We start from the raw sequence: 16,201 nt of genomic DNA, 5'->3' as shown, positions 1-16,201 counted from the left end.
ATGAATTCTCAAGATAAAGTTCTAGGGATTATGTACCTGAATCTGACTTTATTTGGAGTACTAGGAAATGCTTTTCTCCTTTACCTACACAGCTTTAAACTCTTCTCTGGTCATAGGACAAAACCTATAAGTCTGATAGTCATCCACTTGGCCTTTGTCAACACCATGATGATTCTTTTCAGAGGTATCCCCAGAATATTAGAGGTTTGGAGCTTGAAATCCTCCCTCAATTTCATTGGAGGTAAAATCATAACTTACCTGATAAGAGTGACCTGTGGCCTCTCACTTTGCAGCACCTGCCTCCTGAGTGTCTTCCAAGCTATCACCATCAGTCCCTATAGGCCCATATGGGCAGAGCTCAAATCTAAGGCCCCAAAGGGTATCATTCCCTGTTGTGTCTTCTTCTGGTTTTTCAATTTACTGGTAGATGTCGCTTTGCCTATATATGTGACTGGTCCAAAGAACAGCAGTAAAGTGAGATGAAACATTGGCTATAGCTCCTTTGATTTGCATGCCACAAATACCATAAAAATTGTTATCTGGAAATCTGTTTGCGATGCGGTGTTTGTGGGTATTATGACCTGTTCAAGTGGCTACATGGTGCTTGTCCTCTACAGGCACCACCAACATGTGCAGCACATGCTCATCACCAGCCTGTCTTCCAGAGTCCCCTCTGAGACCAGAGCCACCAAAGTCATCCTGATGCTTGTGATCAGCTTTGTCATCCTGAATGCTGTCAGTTCCCCTTCAATTATTCATATGGCTTCTCACATTATATCTAGGACCTGGGTAATCAATGTCACTGTCCTTCTCTCCCTGTGTTATCCAGTAGTCAGCCCCTTTATGCTGATTAGCATTGACACCCAAATCCCCAGTCCCTACTGTGTTCTGAGGGATGAAAAGCCCCCATCAGGAAGAACCCCATCTGAAAAGAACTGCTGAGGAAGTTATCAATCGATTTGGTAGACGTGAAATTTACATTGTGTGTCATATGCCCCCAACAGACTCTAAAGTGATATCTGACTTTTTGTGATATTTAAATAAGTAATATTTAAAAGGTCACACCATCAAAAAAACTAAAGTGTAAGGGAGGAGGTACCTTTCAGAACTGTACAGGGTGTTCCTAAACTCTGGACTCATGGGCAAAAATGCATTTTTTCAAGAAATGAAATGAATGAAATTTTTAACATTTTATTTAATAGGAATATTAATAAATAACATCTTCAATATGATTTCCATCATTTGTGATGCAAAGGTTGATGCGCTTTGCAAGATTCACGTGACCTCAATGCAATAACTCCACATTGCCATCAATTTTAGCACATTCACTATTTATGCATTCAATCAAGTGCATTGCATCTGTGATTTTCATTGAGTACACCTTCTCCTTTAGCATACCCAAGAAAAAGAAGTCAAAGGGGCTAAGGTCTATTAATATTCCAAATATTTCAAAATATGCATTTTTCTTATGTGTCCAGACTTGAGGGACACTCTGTAGATAGGGAAGAATTCTCAACTATATAAGACAGGCATAATCAAAAAAATAATATTGACTTTTTCTCTTATATAAAGTTATCCATAAATAAAATAATAAAAAAGCAGCATGGTGTAGTCACAAGGTATAGTGGGTACAATGTCTGTACAACAGTGGTTACAATGCCAGACCTGTAGTCAGGAGGACCTGGGTTCAAATCTCACTTCTGTCCTTAGCTATGTAACTCTGGGAAAATCATTTCATCTTGCTATGCCTCTTTCCTCATCTATAAAACAAAAGGATTAGACTCAATGGCCTTTATGATCTCTTCTAGCTCTAAATCTATGATTCCAAGAACTCAAGTGGGAAAAATATAAGATATACAGGGAATTTATACTATTAGATTACATATGATATGTAACAGTAATTATCAGTATTACTAATATTAATTATTAATATTATGTAATATTATATTTTATATTATATTATACTATGTATTACGTTCTGCAACAGGCAATATAGTCAATGGATACAAACAATTCCCAAAGGAAGTATTGCAAACCAATTTTTTAAACCCTATGAAAACACATTTCCAAATCCTTAATAAGAGAAATTCAAAGATAAGCAACTCTAAGGTTTCACTTAATACCCTACAAACTGGCAATGATGATTTTTTTAAATAGTATTGCTCATATGGATTAAGCGCACATGGATTAACTTGGTAAAGTTGTGAATTACTCCATCTATTTTGGAAGTCAATTTATAATTATGAAAGACGCAGCTATTCCCCTCTTTGACTCAGAATTTCCGCCACTAACCATATAGCCCACAGAGAGGTCAAAGTCTGAGACAAAGGCCCAAACTGTATCAAAATATTTCTAGCAATGTTTTTTCTTGTAGCAAAGAACTACACATAGTATGGATGCTGATCAAATGGAGAATGGCTAAAAATACTATGGTTATATGAATGTAATAGAATAATGTTGCTCAGTAAGAAATGACAAATATGAAGGATTCAGAAATATATGAGATTTGCAGAAATTGATTCAAAGTGAAATACACATGATGAACAGAACAGTACTCACAATAACTACAATAATGTAAAGGAGAAGATCATTGGAAGGAAGGCCAGCTCTGAGTAGCTGAAATCCAAGAGCACACCTAGCGGAGTATCTTCCCTCCTCATCTGTGATCACATCCTCTTTCACATGAGAACTCATTTCCTGAGCAGCTAGGTGGCTCAGTGGATAGAGTTTCAGGCCTGCAGTCAAGAAGACTCATCTTTCTGAGTTAAAATCTGGCTTCAGATATTTACTGTGTAACCCTGGGCAAGTCATTTAACTTCCGTTTGCCTCAGCTTCCTCATCTGTAAGATGAGCTGGAGAAGGAAATGGCAAACCACTCCAGTATCTTTGCCAAGAAAATCCCAAGTTGAGCCACAGAGTCAGACATAACTGAACAACAACAACCTAAGCAGGGGTAAATTTCTAGTGGGCAAATGCATCTAGGAGAATAAATAAAATTCACACTCTTTTCATCCATTCTGAGTTACCTAGTCTCACGTTCATATTTTTATAGGTCATTTATAGTTGGCATACAAGTTCACCATACTGCCCATTTTCATCAGCAAAAATGAAAAAAAGAAATTTCCTTTCTCTTCTTCATTGGAAGTATTGGTAACATCAGGAATTTGTTTAAAAGTACACTTTGGAAAGTCTTCAACTTCAACAACCTTGAATCAAAGGTATCAGTATTATTTTTAGAAAGGAATCAAATGGGAAAATCCTGATCTTAATTATGACCAGGATATAAGTTAATCATGCCTGCTATTCTGTCTTTCAGAAAAGTAACAGAAATTTTATGTCCAGTCCAACAAAGAGTATGTAATGTGAAGCAGGAAGAATCAAGGAGTCTGCTTCCACATTCCATTAATAGAACTTGATACATCCAGGCTTCAGGACAGGCAGTATCATCTGCCATGAGTGCCACATGGCCACCAGTGAGATCAGACCTTCATATTAGCTTAGAAAGAGAGGGGAAAAATCTGCACAGCTCTGAAATATAGAAGTGTCTTAATAAACACCTTGGACTGTTTCAGAGAAGTCAAAAAGTTCAGAGAGAAATGAATCCAAAAAAATGGTAGTACCTCCAGTAAACGACAGAGTGTCCAGAAAAGGGTTGAAATGGGGGTCTGGCACATCCTTGCAGGAGGATCTATAGCCCAATAAAGGAATCTTTAAGGTGACTTTCTAAATGAGGGACCCAGGGATGGAGACATCTTTAGAATACCAGTGGAATGGTTTAGAATACCACGCTATGTAAATGGGTTGTAAGGGCTTAAAGAGGTCATAGGCTAAAGAAACATCAATTGTCAATTATATGCATTTTATTTATTTGCCATATGTCTTTATTCAATTGTCATTTCTTTAAAATAAATTACAAATTAAAATTTTTAAACCTCCATGCTCTCAAAATTGAATTCTCTCTTGTAACAAAGTGTAACAACCCCTGTGAGCTACTCCCATAACATGCACTCAACATTTGCAGATTTGATCCTCAGGGAACAGCAGCCACATCAGGTTCTATGAATAATCCTGTGGTTCTTCACTCCTAATTCATGATTCCCCATCAATGAGCATCCTACTAATAACCAGTCAGTAGAAAATTAGCTCTTAGCAAAGTATTTACTAAGATAGCATAGTAAAAACAGTTGGGACAAAATATCCCTCTTACAAACCTGGAGTGCATTCTCCCACAAACATGTATAGTATCTATGGAAAGAGTAGATTCAAACATAGAGTGGTGAGGCACATTCCCATGCATGTGGCAAGAGCAACTCAAAATGACTGGTAAAGAAGGGCCTGGACATCCTTTCTTTATTCAGAGTCTTTCCATTTAGGTTCCTTGGGTCAGCCCCTCTTCACAGCCCAACCCTCAATTTCTAGACATCACAGTCCTGAAAACTTCTCATCCCTTCAGGCACTTGTTCTTCAGTATCTGGGTCTATCCAGAGTCTGTATCTATGCTCCACACTAGATGCAGTATCTCCCACTGTCCAGTATCTTCCATTCAAAGTTACATGGCTAATGTGAGGGGAAGATAGAGAAATTTCTTTCTACCTTACCCCTACAGAGGACTCTTCCACCATCAGGACCCATTTTGCAATGTCTGTGAAGCTATAACTTGAAATTCCTTCAGGAATTAACTATTTAAAGCCCCTAGAGATATAGTGAACTTGTTTGCTCACCCAAGTGTTGAGAAAATGATTGGCACCAACTTAATTTCTTGGCTGTTCTCACCCCTTAAAGGAACTAGGAGATCTCTATAGTCAACATAATATATCATTGACACTTTGTTATTATATTCTGGGCCTTTTGTGATATCAAATAAGTTGAGGTGTCAAATCCTCCCCAACAAAAGAAAGACAAAGAAGCAAAAACTCCTATGCTACAAAAATTCTCAAAAATTGTAACGGAATGCCACAAAAAGCCTTTTTTGAGAAAATATTATTCTGATATCCTCGAAAAGGCAACGTAGAGGACAAAAAACTGATGGGGTACTTGGGTGCCTGTGCATGAACCCCAATTCCAAAATCACATTTCTCCCTAGCCTTAAAACACTGTCTCAGGCAGTTTCTCTCCAGGCCAAGGACAGTATGCGCTAGCAAAACAGGACAGCATGCCCTAGAAAAACACTTATCTCTCTTCCTGATACAGTAGCCAGCTGCACCTACAGAATGAGTTGGCTGTGTACTGGCTAAACTGGCTGTGTACTGGCTCATAGAGATATTTACTACTCACTGGATTATCATATGCATCCTGAACTCCTCATTATGTGTATCCTAGACTTGGATATATGTATATTCCCTTACATTTATCTTGTCTAACAAGACATTGCTGAGGCACAACCTGAGTATTTCTCAGTCAGCCCTGACCATTAGCTGACTTAGAGATGTTTCAGGCCTAAAACCAAACCTTCCTGTGGCCCTTCTGTGGGCTATTTCCCATTGAACTCTGGGTAAAATACCTGCACAGTAGATACTAAATGTACATGTTCCTTTAAGAACTGACCACACCTTAACCACTCCCTAATCCCTCCATGAATCACCTAATTAGCATATCTGGCACATGTTTTACTGTAGTTTATCCTATATAAACTTTAACTGTACCCCTCTAATGTTGCAGATTCCCTAAGAACTCTTGTACACTGAAAAGAGTAAAAATAAATCTTTGCCAACTTGACTTAAAGAATGCTTGAGTCCATGAATTTATTCCAAACAATCCTGTCAGGGGACTCCAGTCTTGGGGTTCCCGGACTTTTTCAACCCCCATCAAAACCACAGAACAATTTCACTAATACTATTGGTGTAAAAATTTTAAATAAAATACTTCCTTGGAGACTACAAAAAAATTTAGAAAATATGCACCATAACTAAGTTAGATTCATAACAGAGATTCTCTCATTATAATGTGAATTCCTTGAGAGAATTCTAGTTCCCCCCCATCTTTTTTGTATCCTCAGCACCTAACACAATTCCTGGTACATGATAAGAGGTTGATAAATGCTTGATGACTGGCTGACATTAGGAAAACAACAACCATAATTTATCACGTAAATGAGAATAGTCACCTCATTATTTCTATGGATTCGGACAAAGCCATCTACAAAACGTAACACTCGATAATAAAAACTCTTAAAATAGGTATGGAAGGGTCCTCATGTGATACAGTCGAAAGAATATACCTAAAATCAAGAGCCACGATGTCACTGGTCCTCTTTGAAAAGGAAAGACAAACAACAGTCTTTCTGATCACATGATCTTTTTCCTGTCCTTTGATGGTTTAAGTTTCAATGTCTTGACCCTTTCTCCCGTCAATGTTGTCCTTTTTGCCTTGCTTTTTCCCTGCTACAAGCTACTTCCTCTAGGGCCAAAAATTATAGAGGAAATTATGATTTATATTGGTCAAGGTATTTAACTCATCAGGAGTTCCCTATTCTAATGAAACCACAGGGCATTCCCTCACACCACCAAGCAAGGCCAAAAAACCCCAAAACATAAAAGCAGATCAGTGGAACAGACCACACAATCAAGAACACACATACACACACACACACACACACACACACATGCACGCATAACACGTGCACATGTATGTATGTGTGTGTATAATTTCTTACATTCTAAGATCTCCTTTAGCCAGTCGTGACTCCCTATTATTCCACCTCTCCCAAAGCTTCACTCCTCCCAAAACTCGTCTTTATCCTTAACATGGTGCCCCATGCCTCAGCATTCCATCAGGCTATCATCCCTACCCTGACTTCACTTTTCTTCCTTCTCAAACTTGACCCTATAATTAACGAGCAAACCATTACACTTGAACCCTTGAACTCTTATATATCATTAATTGTTCCTTCTCAAATCATAACCTTGGACTATTCCTACTATTTACATCCTACTCTTGCAGAAGAAGTCATGCAACCATGCTGACTGGTCCATTATCAATTTATGTTGTCTATTCTCAAGCAGGCTCCCTCACTACTACAAAGCACTCATGCCCAGGAATTCCCAGCCTCTCCAAACCACAAGGTTGCTCCATCTTATGGTCTCTATTCAGGCACTTATTCTTGGGGTGGGGAGAACCCACAAAGCAGAAGAGGTATCCAAAAATTTGAAGTCCAGTGTCATGCTCATTTAGACCAACATAGCTTCATGGAGTTCATGCTGTCATATAGTAAATGAGTACCTATTAAGAACCTCATGTTTTCCAGGCATAACAAAAGTCTTACAGATAATTCAAAGAGTCCAAATATCCTCAAGAAATGAAAGAGAGATAGTAAAGTTATCTATCCTTCTAAATTCTACTAATCATTTCCTACTCAAAGGCTAATCTTTTATGTGTCCCACAAGTCACAGGAACCAAAGGATCCCTGTTCACACAGGCCCTTCAGCAAGAAGCCAGGGGATATGTGTCTTGGACAGGAAATGACTGATGAAGGGACCACCAGAAGGAGCCAGGGCACCCACTTAGCTCCATGGGAAGTGACCCCAGCAGAGCAAAACAGGAGCAGATCCTCTATTTGTATCCCAGTGGAAGAGAAACCACTCTATGGGAGACTACAGTGAAAAGTCCAAGCAGGGCTTCATAAGGAGGGTGATTCAGGGATGTCCAGGGCAGAACAGCTCAACAGGAGACATGGATTATAGACACTGGGCCCTCACTCATCACCTCTCAGGAATCCTGGACCCACTACTCTCCATGACCTCTGTGAACCCACTTTTCCCCCTTCCTTCTCAACAAACAAAGGAAAGTTTCTTTCTCAGCTGCTCACAGATACTCATTTAGAGACTCTAATTAATCAGTCATCATTGTTGACAGAGATTTGCACCTGGGACAAAAGTTTGCTGCTTCTTCTGACACATCCCAGCTTCCCTCTGCAGACAGTGTCAGCCTTCCTGGAGGTGACATGATAATCGCACCTCGGGGGGAGATGAGATCACACACGGCTAAATTTATAATCCCAGCCCTGGTCATCTTCCACGCACATATGCCCATACCCTGATTGCCACAGCTCTACACTCTTCCCTAGTAGCAGAGATCAATCAGCCTGGTGAGTAACTCCAGGTCTTAGTCTCAGAGAAAGAGACTGGTAGAGACTCTCTTCAGGGAGAAAGAAACCAGGATTCCAGGTCTCTAGGTGTTGAGGCTTAGGAAAGTGTCTAAATAGGTATAATTAGGCCACTTGGAAGAACATTGTACCCAAGCTGAGGGTTGGCTAGACCTCTGCCTCTGTAGGTTCCCTGCTCAGGTCCCATCTAGGTTGTATCAGATTGTGTAGGACTGGAACTCCTGAGGAATTCAAGTGGGGGCACCAGGAGCATGCTGGGGCATAGTCAATAATAGTCTGATGAGATGAGTGGAAGGAGCCATAATCACTGAGCCTGAATGCAGCGAAGTATCAAGATTCTCTGTACCCTAACTCAGTCTCTGCCAATCTAGAGAGAAGATGCCTCATATCTCTTTGACTCATAGGGCAGTTCCAAAGTCATGATTCTCTATAGGTTTGTAGATAAGAATAGGAGTCAACATTTATCTTCTAATCTCAGTTCCCTTATTTTCTTCCTTCCTTACCCTACTTCCTAGACCTCTTAGTGTGTTGATGGCATTAGGTCAGCAGGCTGAGAATTCATATGAAGACAAGAAAAGCTGTGAAAACACTCCTGGCATAGCAGGCCCAGCTCTCTCTCTGTCCCAAAATCCAAAAGCTGCCATATGTCAATTTGGCTTTAATATACAAGCCACCAGGTCATTCTAATTGCGGTGTCTCTAGGTCCTTCATTCCAGTCTCCTCCAACTCTACCCCTGCTCTGGTCCTCCCCAATCTCAGCCACTTACTGTCCATCCCATAGTAAGATTTAGCAGTTTCCTATATTTTATGTTATTTCTTATATAGAGATAAAGCAGACCATATCTATGTACATGTGAAAGTATGGCCATCCATGCAGAAAGGTGTCATACAAAGAACACTTAATTTGGAGTCAGATGACCAGGTTCCAAATTCTAGTTGCTATTTCTTGCCTGTGTGACTGTGGGGAGAGGGGGGGAGTTTTCTCCCCCACCCCAGACTTCAGTTTCTTCCTTGTATGGCAGTTGGATAATCTCTAAGGTCGCTTCCAACTCCAAGACCTATGTCTATTTCTCAGTCCTGAAAAAGGAAGGATACTGGAGTTTTATCTTTGGACCCTGGGACAATGCACAGATCAATCCTAAGCAATTTGCCCACAACCATCCAGTTCTTTCTGACTAGGAAGGGATAGACTCCTGTCTACAAATTATCTGAGTGCGTCCTCAGAGTCTATTTAATTCTCTCTGCCAGAGGGCATGGGAGCCTGCCCTGTACAAGACTAGGTTGGGTAAGGTAGGCAATAGTGGAGAGGTCCTGTGCAAAAAATAAATAAATAAATTGCTGTGTCTCTTTAAAAAATACCATTCTATTCCGTTTAGATGTATTTTAAAGTTAAGTGCTAATGTAACCATGGGTTATTCTGATTACAAAAACCACGGTCATGTTTAGTAATCTTTCATAGTGATGCCGATTAAAACCTTCTACTTAGTTTCAATTTGCAAAAACCTCAATTTTTAAAGAGCTAGAGCTAAGAAAAATAGTGGAGTTGAACATACTTAAGAGAAATAACAATCCTGGGGAACTCACCCAGCAAACTTGGGTGCGCATGATTCCTTGAAATCAATGAATATAGTATATTAAGGATGGTGTGGGTGGAGCTTTGCCCTAAGATGCTGAAATTAGAGGCATTAATGGCACTTACATTATCCTTTCTGGTAGGAAAAAAAACTGAGCTTACTACCTGGATTTGGGGGTAATATATTTTCAGTCCAGACCTCTGATTTCAATGGTATGAGAAGCCACTGGTGAGGGATTTTCCTCTTCAGTTGGTCAACAAGCATTTACTCAGCACTTACAACATGTCCAGCATTATACTAAGTGCTGGGTGGGGTTTTAAGTCATAGCTCAATCCCTGACCTCAAGAAGCTTACATTCTAGTGGAAAGGAGATGACCCTGTAAGTAAATAAGTATAGAGAGTAAATGGAAGATAACTTCAGATAGGGAGGTACTAGCATCTAGGACAATGGGAAAGGCTCCCTGCAGAAGGTGGGACTTAAGTCTTGAAGGAAACCAAAGAAGCCAAGAGGAGAGGAGGACCCATATGTCAGGCATGGAGAACAGCCAGTGTGATGGAACCAAGCAGGGAGATAGAATGCTGGGTAAGAACAAGTAAGCTGTGTGTGTGTCCCAGAGATAATAGGGAGTCATGGGAGTTTATAGAGTATGGGAGTAACATGGGACAGACCTGCACTTTAGAAATATCTCTTTGGTAACTGAATAGAAGATGCCCAATACAGATCAATGACTGTTCTGAAGCTTAACATCTTAGAGAGTCACCTGGGTCACTAAGAATTTAAATGATTTGCCCAGGGTCACACAACCAATATGTGTCAAAGCCAGGACTTGAACCTGGGTGGTCCTGATCGCGTGGCCAGACTTCTATCCACCATACCCAACTGCTTCTCAGTACCTAATCAGCAAAAATAATTCTTTGAAATGAGAAGTTACCTTTATGGGCTCTGTCCTTCCTCCATTTTTGCTTCTTTTCAGCCATGTCTCCTCTTCCTCCCACCCTCCCCAACCACTAGTCTTGTCTGACCATTGGGTTTCTTTCACCAATTCAGTATTCTGGATTGGTAACCCAGGGTCTCTCCCCACTGCAAACCTTGAGTCCTGAGATCTGTTGTCTCTACCTAGGCCCCAGCCCACTTCTATCCTTGTCCAGTGGAATTTACCTTTAAAAATTGAATGGAAAACTCCATTTGATCTGCTTTCCCTGCATTTGTTTTCTGGTGCTTTCCCCAAGCTAGTCACAGACATTTATTATTATTTATTAAGATCATCAGCCAAGCATAGTCACAGCTGTATGAAGAGGACAGCAGTGTGTATTAGTAAAAATACCAAGTTGAGGAGGGATTGACTCCTCTCATCTTAAAGGGATGAGCAATGTCAATGTGACTTGTAACTCTAATGGCAGATGGAAAAGGCAAGAAGCAAAAGAGAGTCATGATACCATTTCATGTGGTTCCAGGAAGTAAACATCACTGGGCTCTTGACTAATTCGGTTTACAAAGCACTTTGCTGACAATCACCTTGTCGGCCTCGGCATTAAAAATTTTATTTCTGTTTTCTGATGACTACATCAGTAAAACTACAGCAAAAACTTATTTCTTTGAGAGCTTAGGAATTTGTATGGAAAAACCAGCTATGTATCCTTTCTTGGGATAAGCAGAAAACAGGAAAGAGTCAGAATCTCCATAGTAGAAGAAAGGTGGACCTCTAACTCCAAATGTCAGCAGCTAGTATATAAGCTTCTTTAAGAAAAAGGGAAAAGGAATTATAAGGTATAATCCACAGACCCTTTCTCTGGGATCACGTGGACTAGGCCCATTCCTGAGGCCTGACCCAAATGTCTCAACATGACTTTGGTTCATTTTTGAACCCAGCTTGACTTTATTCTGGAGAAATCACTCAATATAGTTGTTATCTAGCTCACCACATTGTGAACAAAAGAATTTCCCATATATAAGCACAATAGATAATAAGAATATCAAATAAGGATAGTCTTCCCCAGAGTAACTTCAAATGTCAGTGAATAACATGTAAGGCTCTCTAGGAAACCTAGCCCTCACTCTTGAGAGGTTATGAGAAAACATGACCTGATTTCAAACTGATATTCATTAGAAGACACCTACCGAATTCACACCACAATATACTGGAGAGAACAGTAAAATATCCTTCTTATAATGTATCTGAACTCTAGACTCCAAAACAGAGTACATTGGAAGCGTTGTTTCGTCCCCAACAGAACCAAGATTATATTAGCTTCTTGGCATCTGCATCACACTGCGGATTCATATTGAACTCCCAATCCAACAGACCCTCGGATATCCTTAAATGATTTTCTTGTGAAGTCTGTTTTTTGAAGCCAAGTTTGTGAATGTATGTTTATTCTTCATTTAATTTAATCTATGGAGATTCAGACCAGTATTCTAGCCATTTACTGTAAAATCTCTTCAACATAGATATCTTTCCTAGGATGCCTTTTAATTTGTAAATATGATTAGCATGCCATTCACGCCTTTATCCATGCAAATGATCAAAATGTTAAATTGCATTGGTCCAAGGGGAGAAAACCAGAGGAATTTACCAAAGAACTTCCTGCATGCTGAGATCAACCCGTTAATTACTATGCTTTATGTTTCATTACAGAACAAATTCCAAAACTACCCAACCATACTTTAGTCTAACCCAAATCTTCATACAAGGATGACATAAGGGCCTTTGTGAATTGTTTACCAGTACCCAGGTAAGCCGTATTTACAGCACTGACCTGAATTATCAATCTAATAGTGCTGTCAACAATGTACTCAGTCTGACACAACCTATTCCTGATGAAGGCTGTTGCCTCTTTCTAATTGCCCTTTCTGTGTCTGGATAGTCACGTTAATACATTATTCTAAAATGTTAGGAAGGAAGGCAAGGAATGACAGTCAAGAGACAAACTTTGAAAACTCTATTCTCTTACCGTCTTCTTAAAATCAGGACAATATGTTCTCATTTCTATTCCTCTAACATTTCTTTCATTCTGGTGGTTTTTCTTTTTCTTTTTAAATAGGATTTGAAAAAGGATTTGAAGCAGTTTCTAAGTCTGTAAAACTGAGGTAGAAATATTTGTACTACCTCCTCCACAAAGTTAAGTTGTAATTACTAGTATATGGGAAATGTGTTCATTACATATTTTTTCACTGACGGGATTGATGGAAAGCTGTCTCATGACATAAATCTCACATCCTCCTCCCCACACCCTCCACACACACACACCCCCTGCATCTAGGATGGTTTGTTAGGACAACAAATCTAAAGTAATAGTTAAAGCTCACAGCTCATATGATTTTCTTTTTTTTTTTTGCTTGTTTTAAATTTTTTGTGGTTTATTTCGGCTCTGTTGCAAGCTCTGATTTGCAAGTTAATTTCTGATCGGGAGATCCTCATCTAACAGGTAAAGAAAACATGGGATTTTATTGGGAAACTGGGTTTGGAATAGTAAAAATCTTCTATGTTTCTTGCCAGGTTACTTTGAATCAAACAGCACCTCTTCTGCCTAAAACATCTGAGGAATGATTTCTCACAATGAAGTCTTGGGGATTGTCTATCTGATCCTGATAGTACTTGGAATTGTGGGGAACTCTGTCCTCCTTTACCTATATGGCCATAAATCCATCACTGGTCATAAGACAAGACCTATAAATATGATTGTCATCCACATGGCCTTTTCCAATTCCATGCTCATTGTCTTCGGAGGAGTCCCCAAGATAATGCAGGTCTGGGTGTTGAAATCTTTCCTAGACTGTAATGAGGTTAAAATCCTAAATTATTTGATGCGAGCAGCCCGGGGCCTTTCCCTCTGTACCTCTTGCCTCCTCAGTGTTTCCCAGGCCATCACCATCAGTCCCTATAGTCCCATGTGGGCAGGGGTCAAGGCTAGAGCCCCAAAATGCACCCTCCCCTGCTGTCTGCTCTGCTGGGTTCTCAATCTACTCACAGCCATCTTCATTCCTATATATGTGACCTGCCCGAGAAACAGCAGCAAAGAGAGGTGGAACATTTGGTCCAGCTCTCTGAACTTGCATGCCATAAATACTATAAAAATTGCAATCTGGAAGTCTGTCTATGACGGTGTGTTTGTGGGTCTCATGGCCGTCACCAGTGGCTACATGGTGCTTGTCCTGTGCAGACACCACCAGCGGGTCCAACACATTCGCAGACCCAACATGGCCCCCAGGGCCTCCCCAGAGACCAGAGCCACCAAAGCCATCCTGCTCCTGATGATCTTCTTTGTCTGCTTTACCTCAGTCAGCTCCCCTTTCAGTGTTCATATGGCATATTCAGAAGAAACCAAGCATTGGGTGATCAATGGCATAATCATTCTATCCCTATGTTATCCCACAGTAAGTCCCTTTATACTGATCAGCAGTGACACTCATATCACCTGGGCCTGTCATGGCCTCTGATGGATGCAAAGCTCCTGCTTCCCTTCTCTTCCCCTGACCCTGCAACAAATAACTCTAAGACTTCCAATAAGGGGTGGAAAGGAGCTGGTCCTTCTCCATCTCTGCATCTTTGCCCACATGTCAGCTAGCACAGCGGAACTCAACCAGGAGAGTGTCACTTGGGCTCCTGACTACCTTTTCTTCTTTCTTGATTGAATGACCATCTATCCTGTGATGAACAGGTCATGGCTCAAAGGTGACCTTAAGAGGTCCAGATGTCCTGTGTCCCTTTGGTCAAAGCTGAATGACAGGAAGGGGGAAGCTCCCAGCAACAACTCCACTGCTCTTGGTTAGAATGGCTTCCGACAAAAAGACCATCCCCAAATCAGCCACTTTACCAGCAAATGTACCAGGGGTTGTTTGGATAATGCTGAGCTGAAGTGAAATGTAAAAGCCTAAACAGTGATCCCAAACACTGCTTTATGTCTCGATGGTTTTAAGTATCATTCTCCTAGCCCATTGCTACTTACCTAATGTCTTAGGGTCAATGTGCCCTTCTGAGCAGCTTTGGTTTTTCAGCATTTCCTTCCTGTGTAAGAAATAAATGTTTTCCCATATCTGATTCTTATTGTTTATCAAGTACTTTTCTACTCTGACTTCTTGGGGAAATCCTAGAGGTGATCCTGATCCTAAACTTTATGTGCATTTTCCCTAGGATTCAAGGAAGTGGGGTGGGGAAAGGCATTAACAAGCAGAAAAGTATGAAAAGACTGCCTAGTTCTCCTTGCATTAAAGGACAGGCTGCCCCATAACTGGACATGGCTAAATTGCATGTATGGGTACAGAGCAGAGGGGTCTCCTAGGAAAGGGGGGCGAGTGTAGTATCTTAAACCCTTTGGGATCTGTGGTTCACTGTTAGGCAAGGAAGGAGTCAATTTTGAATCAAGGTGATCCTGCTGAGTGGCTACCCTCTTAGACCTATCAACTTGACTTTTGAGGGACCACTCATTCCTTACACTAGTGTTCTAACTAAAGCCAGGAGGAAGGTTAATCCCTTATGCTTTACTTAATCATTCCAATCACCTATATCCAATTTCTGCTTTATGTCAGCTGTAAATAACAATATTCCCAAGGAAGATTGACACAGGCATGTCCTTAATAAATATTTGTATTCTTCAGTCTTTGAGGATGCCTCCTCATACTTTCCCCTCAACAAGAGTTACCAGAAAACCAAAGAGAAAGCCACTATGGACAGGAGATCTTCACCTTGGTCATCAGTGCTATGATAAAAGAAACAAATGAGACATTGCATGTATTTTGTACACTTTAAAAGACTAGATAAATACTAGTTGTTACTATCTTTTTCAAGTCTCATTCCCAAGCTCCAAAGCAATATGCTCTCTGAACCATCTAAAAAAACCGAACTATAGCTTCTCAACCTAATTCATTGAAAAATTATCTACAAGTTTTGCTACCAGCATTGAAGTTGGAAGCTGATAAATGCCATGAATCTGTGTGACAAAAGAAGGCCAATGTCTACATGATGTGAAATTTACTGGTCTACTTATTTCGTGCCTGCAAACTTTGATTTGGTTCAATAACAAACACTGAACTAGACAGTGGGGATTCAAAGACAAAACCAAAATAGCCTCTGCCCTCATCAGTTTACATTTGACTTGACTTACTGCAGTCAGGAAAAGTGGTCAGTTCAACGACCCAATGCAGTCCTTTCATGGAAAGTGATAGATCCAAAAATCTGAGTAAGAACCTAAAAAAATCATGGGCCCTGAGTCCCTCTTATTCCAACAGACTCTACAGGGGAGGAAGGCACTTTGATCCACGTGGTAATCAGAGAAACCTTCCTTTTAAAGATCTACTTCCTGTTTGGCTCTGCTTTATTTAGAACATAAGGGCTGGTCAATTAATGAACTGAACTGGGGCTGAGGGGAGGGGGAGAAGGCACTTCTGCATCGATGCCCTCAAGAATGCACCAAATTAACAGATGAAAAGGCATTTATTAAGCATTTACTCTATGCAAAGCGCTGTGGTCAGATGGAGTTTGGAAGCTCCACCCATGATCACCCCGTCCTTGTGTCTGAGGAACTGAAG

At 40.4% G+C, this 16,201-nt stretch overlaps 1 protein-coding gene and 1 pseudogene across 1 annotated transcript; both read left to right on the top strand.

Moving 5' to 3' along the window:
* LOC118854973 lies at positions 1–942 on the top strand (annotated as a pseudogene).
* A 12,277-nt stretch (positions 943–13,219) lies between these two features.
* LOC118854972 (vomeronasal type-1 receptor 4-like) lies at positions 13,220–14,113 on the top strand. Its single transcript, XM_036765134.1, has one exon. The coding sequence runs from the start codon at positions 13,220–13,222 to the stop codon at positions 14,111–14,113; it is 894 nt and encodes a 297-aa protein (XP_036621029.1).
* The last annotated feature ends 2,088 nt before the right edge of the window (positions 14,114–16,201 follow it).

The sequence above is a fragment of the Trichosurus vulpecula genome, chromosome 6 (genome assembly GCF_011100635.1).
Source record: "Trichosurus vulpecula isolate mTriVul1 chromosome 6, mTriVul1.pri, whole genome shotgun sequence".
Taxonomy (NCBI): Eukaryota; Metazoa; Chordata; class Mammalia; order Diprotodontia; family Phalangeridae; genus Trichosurus; species Trichosurus vulpecula.
This window is presented reverse-complemented; position numbering and strand designations above follow the sequence as displayed.

Coding starts and splice junctions, on each gene's coding strand:
- LOC118854972 (XM_036765134.1), top strand. CDS start 13,220: ATGATTTCTCACAATGAAGTCTTGGGGATTGTCTATCTGATCCTGATA.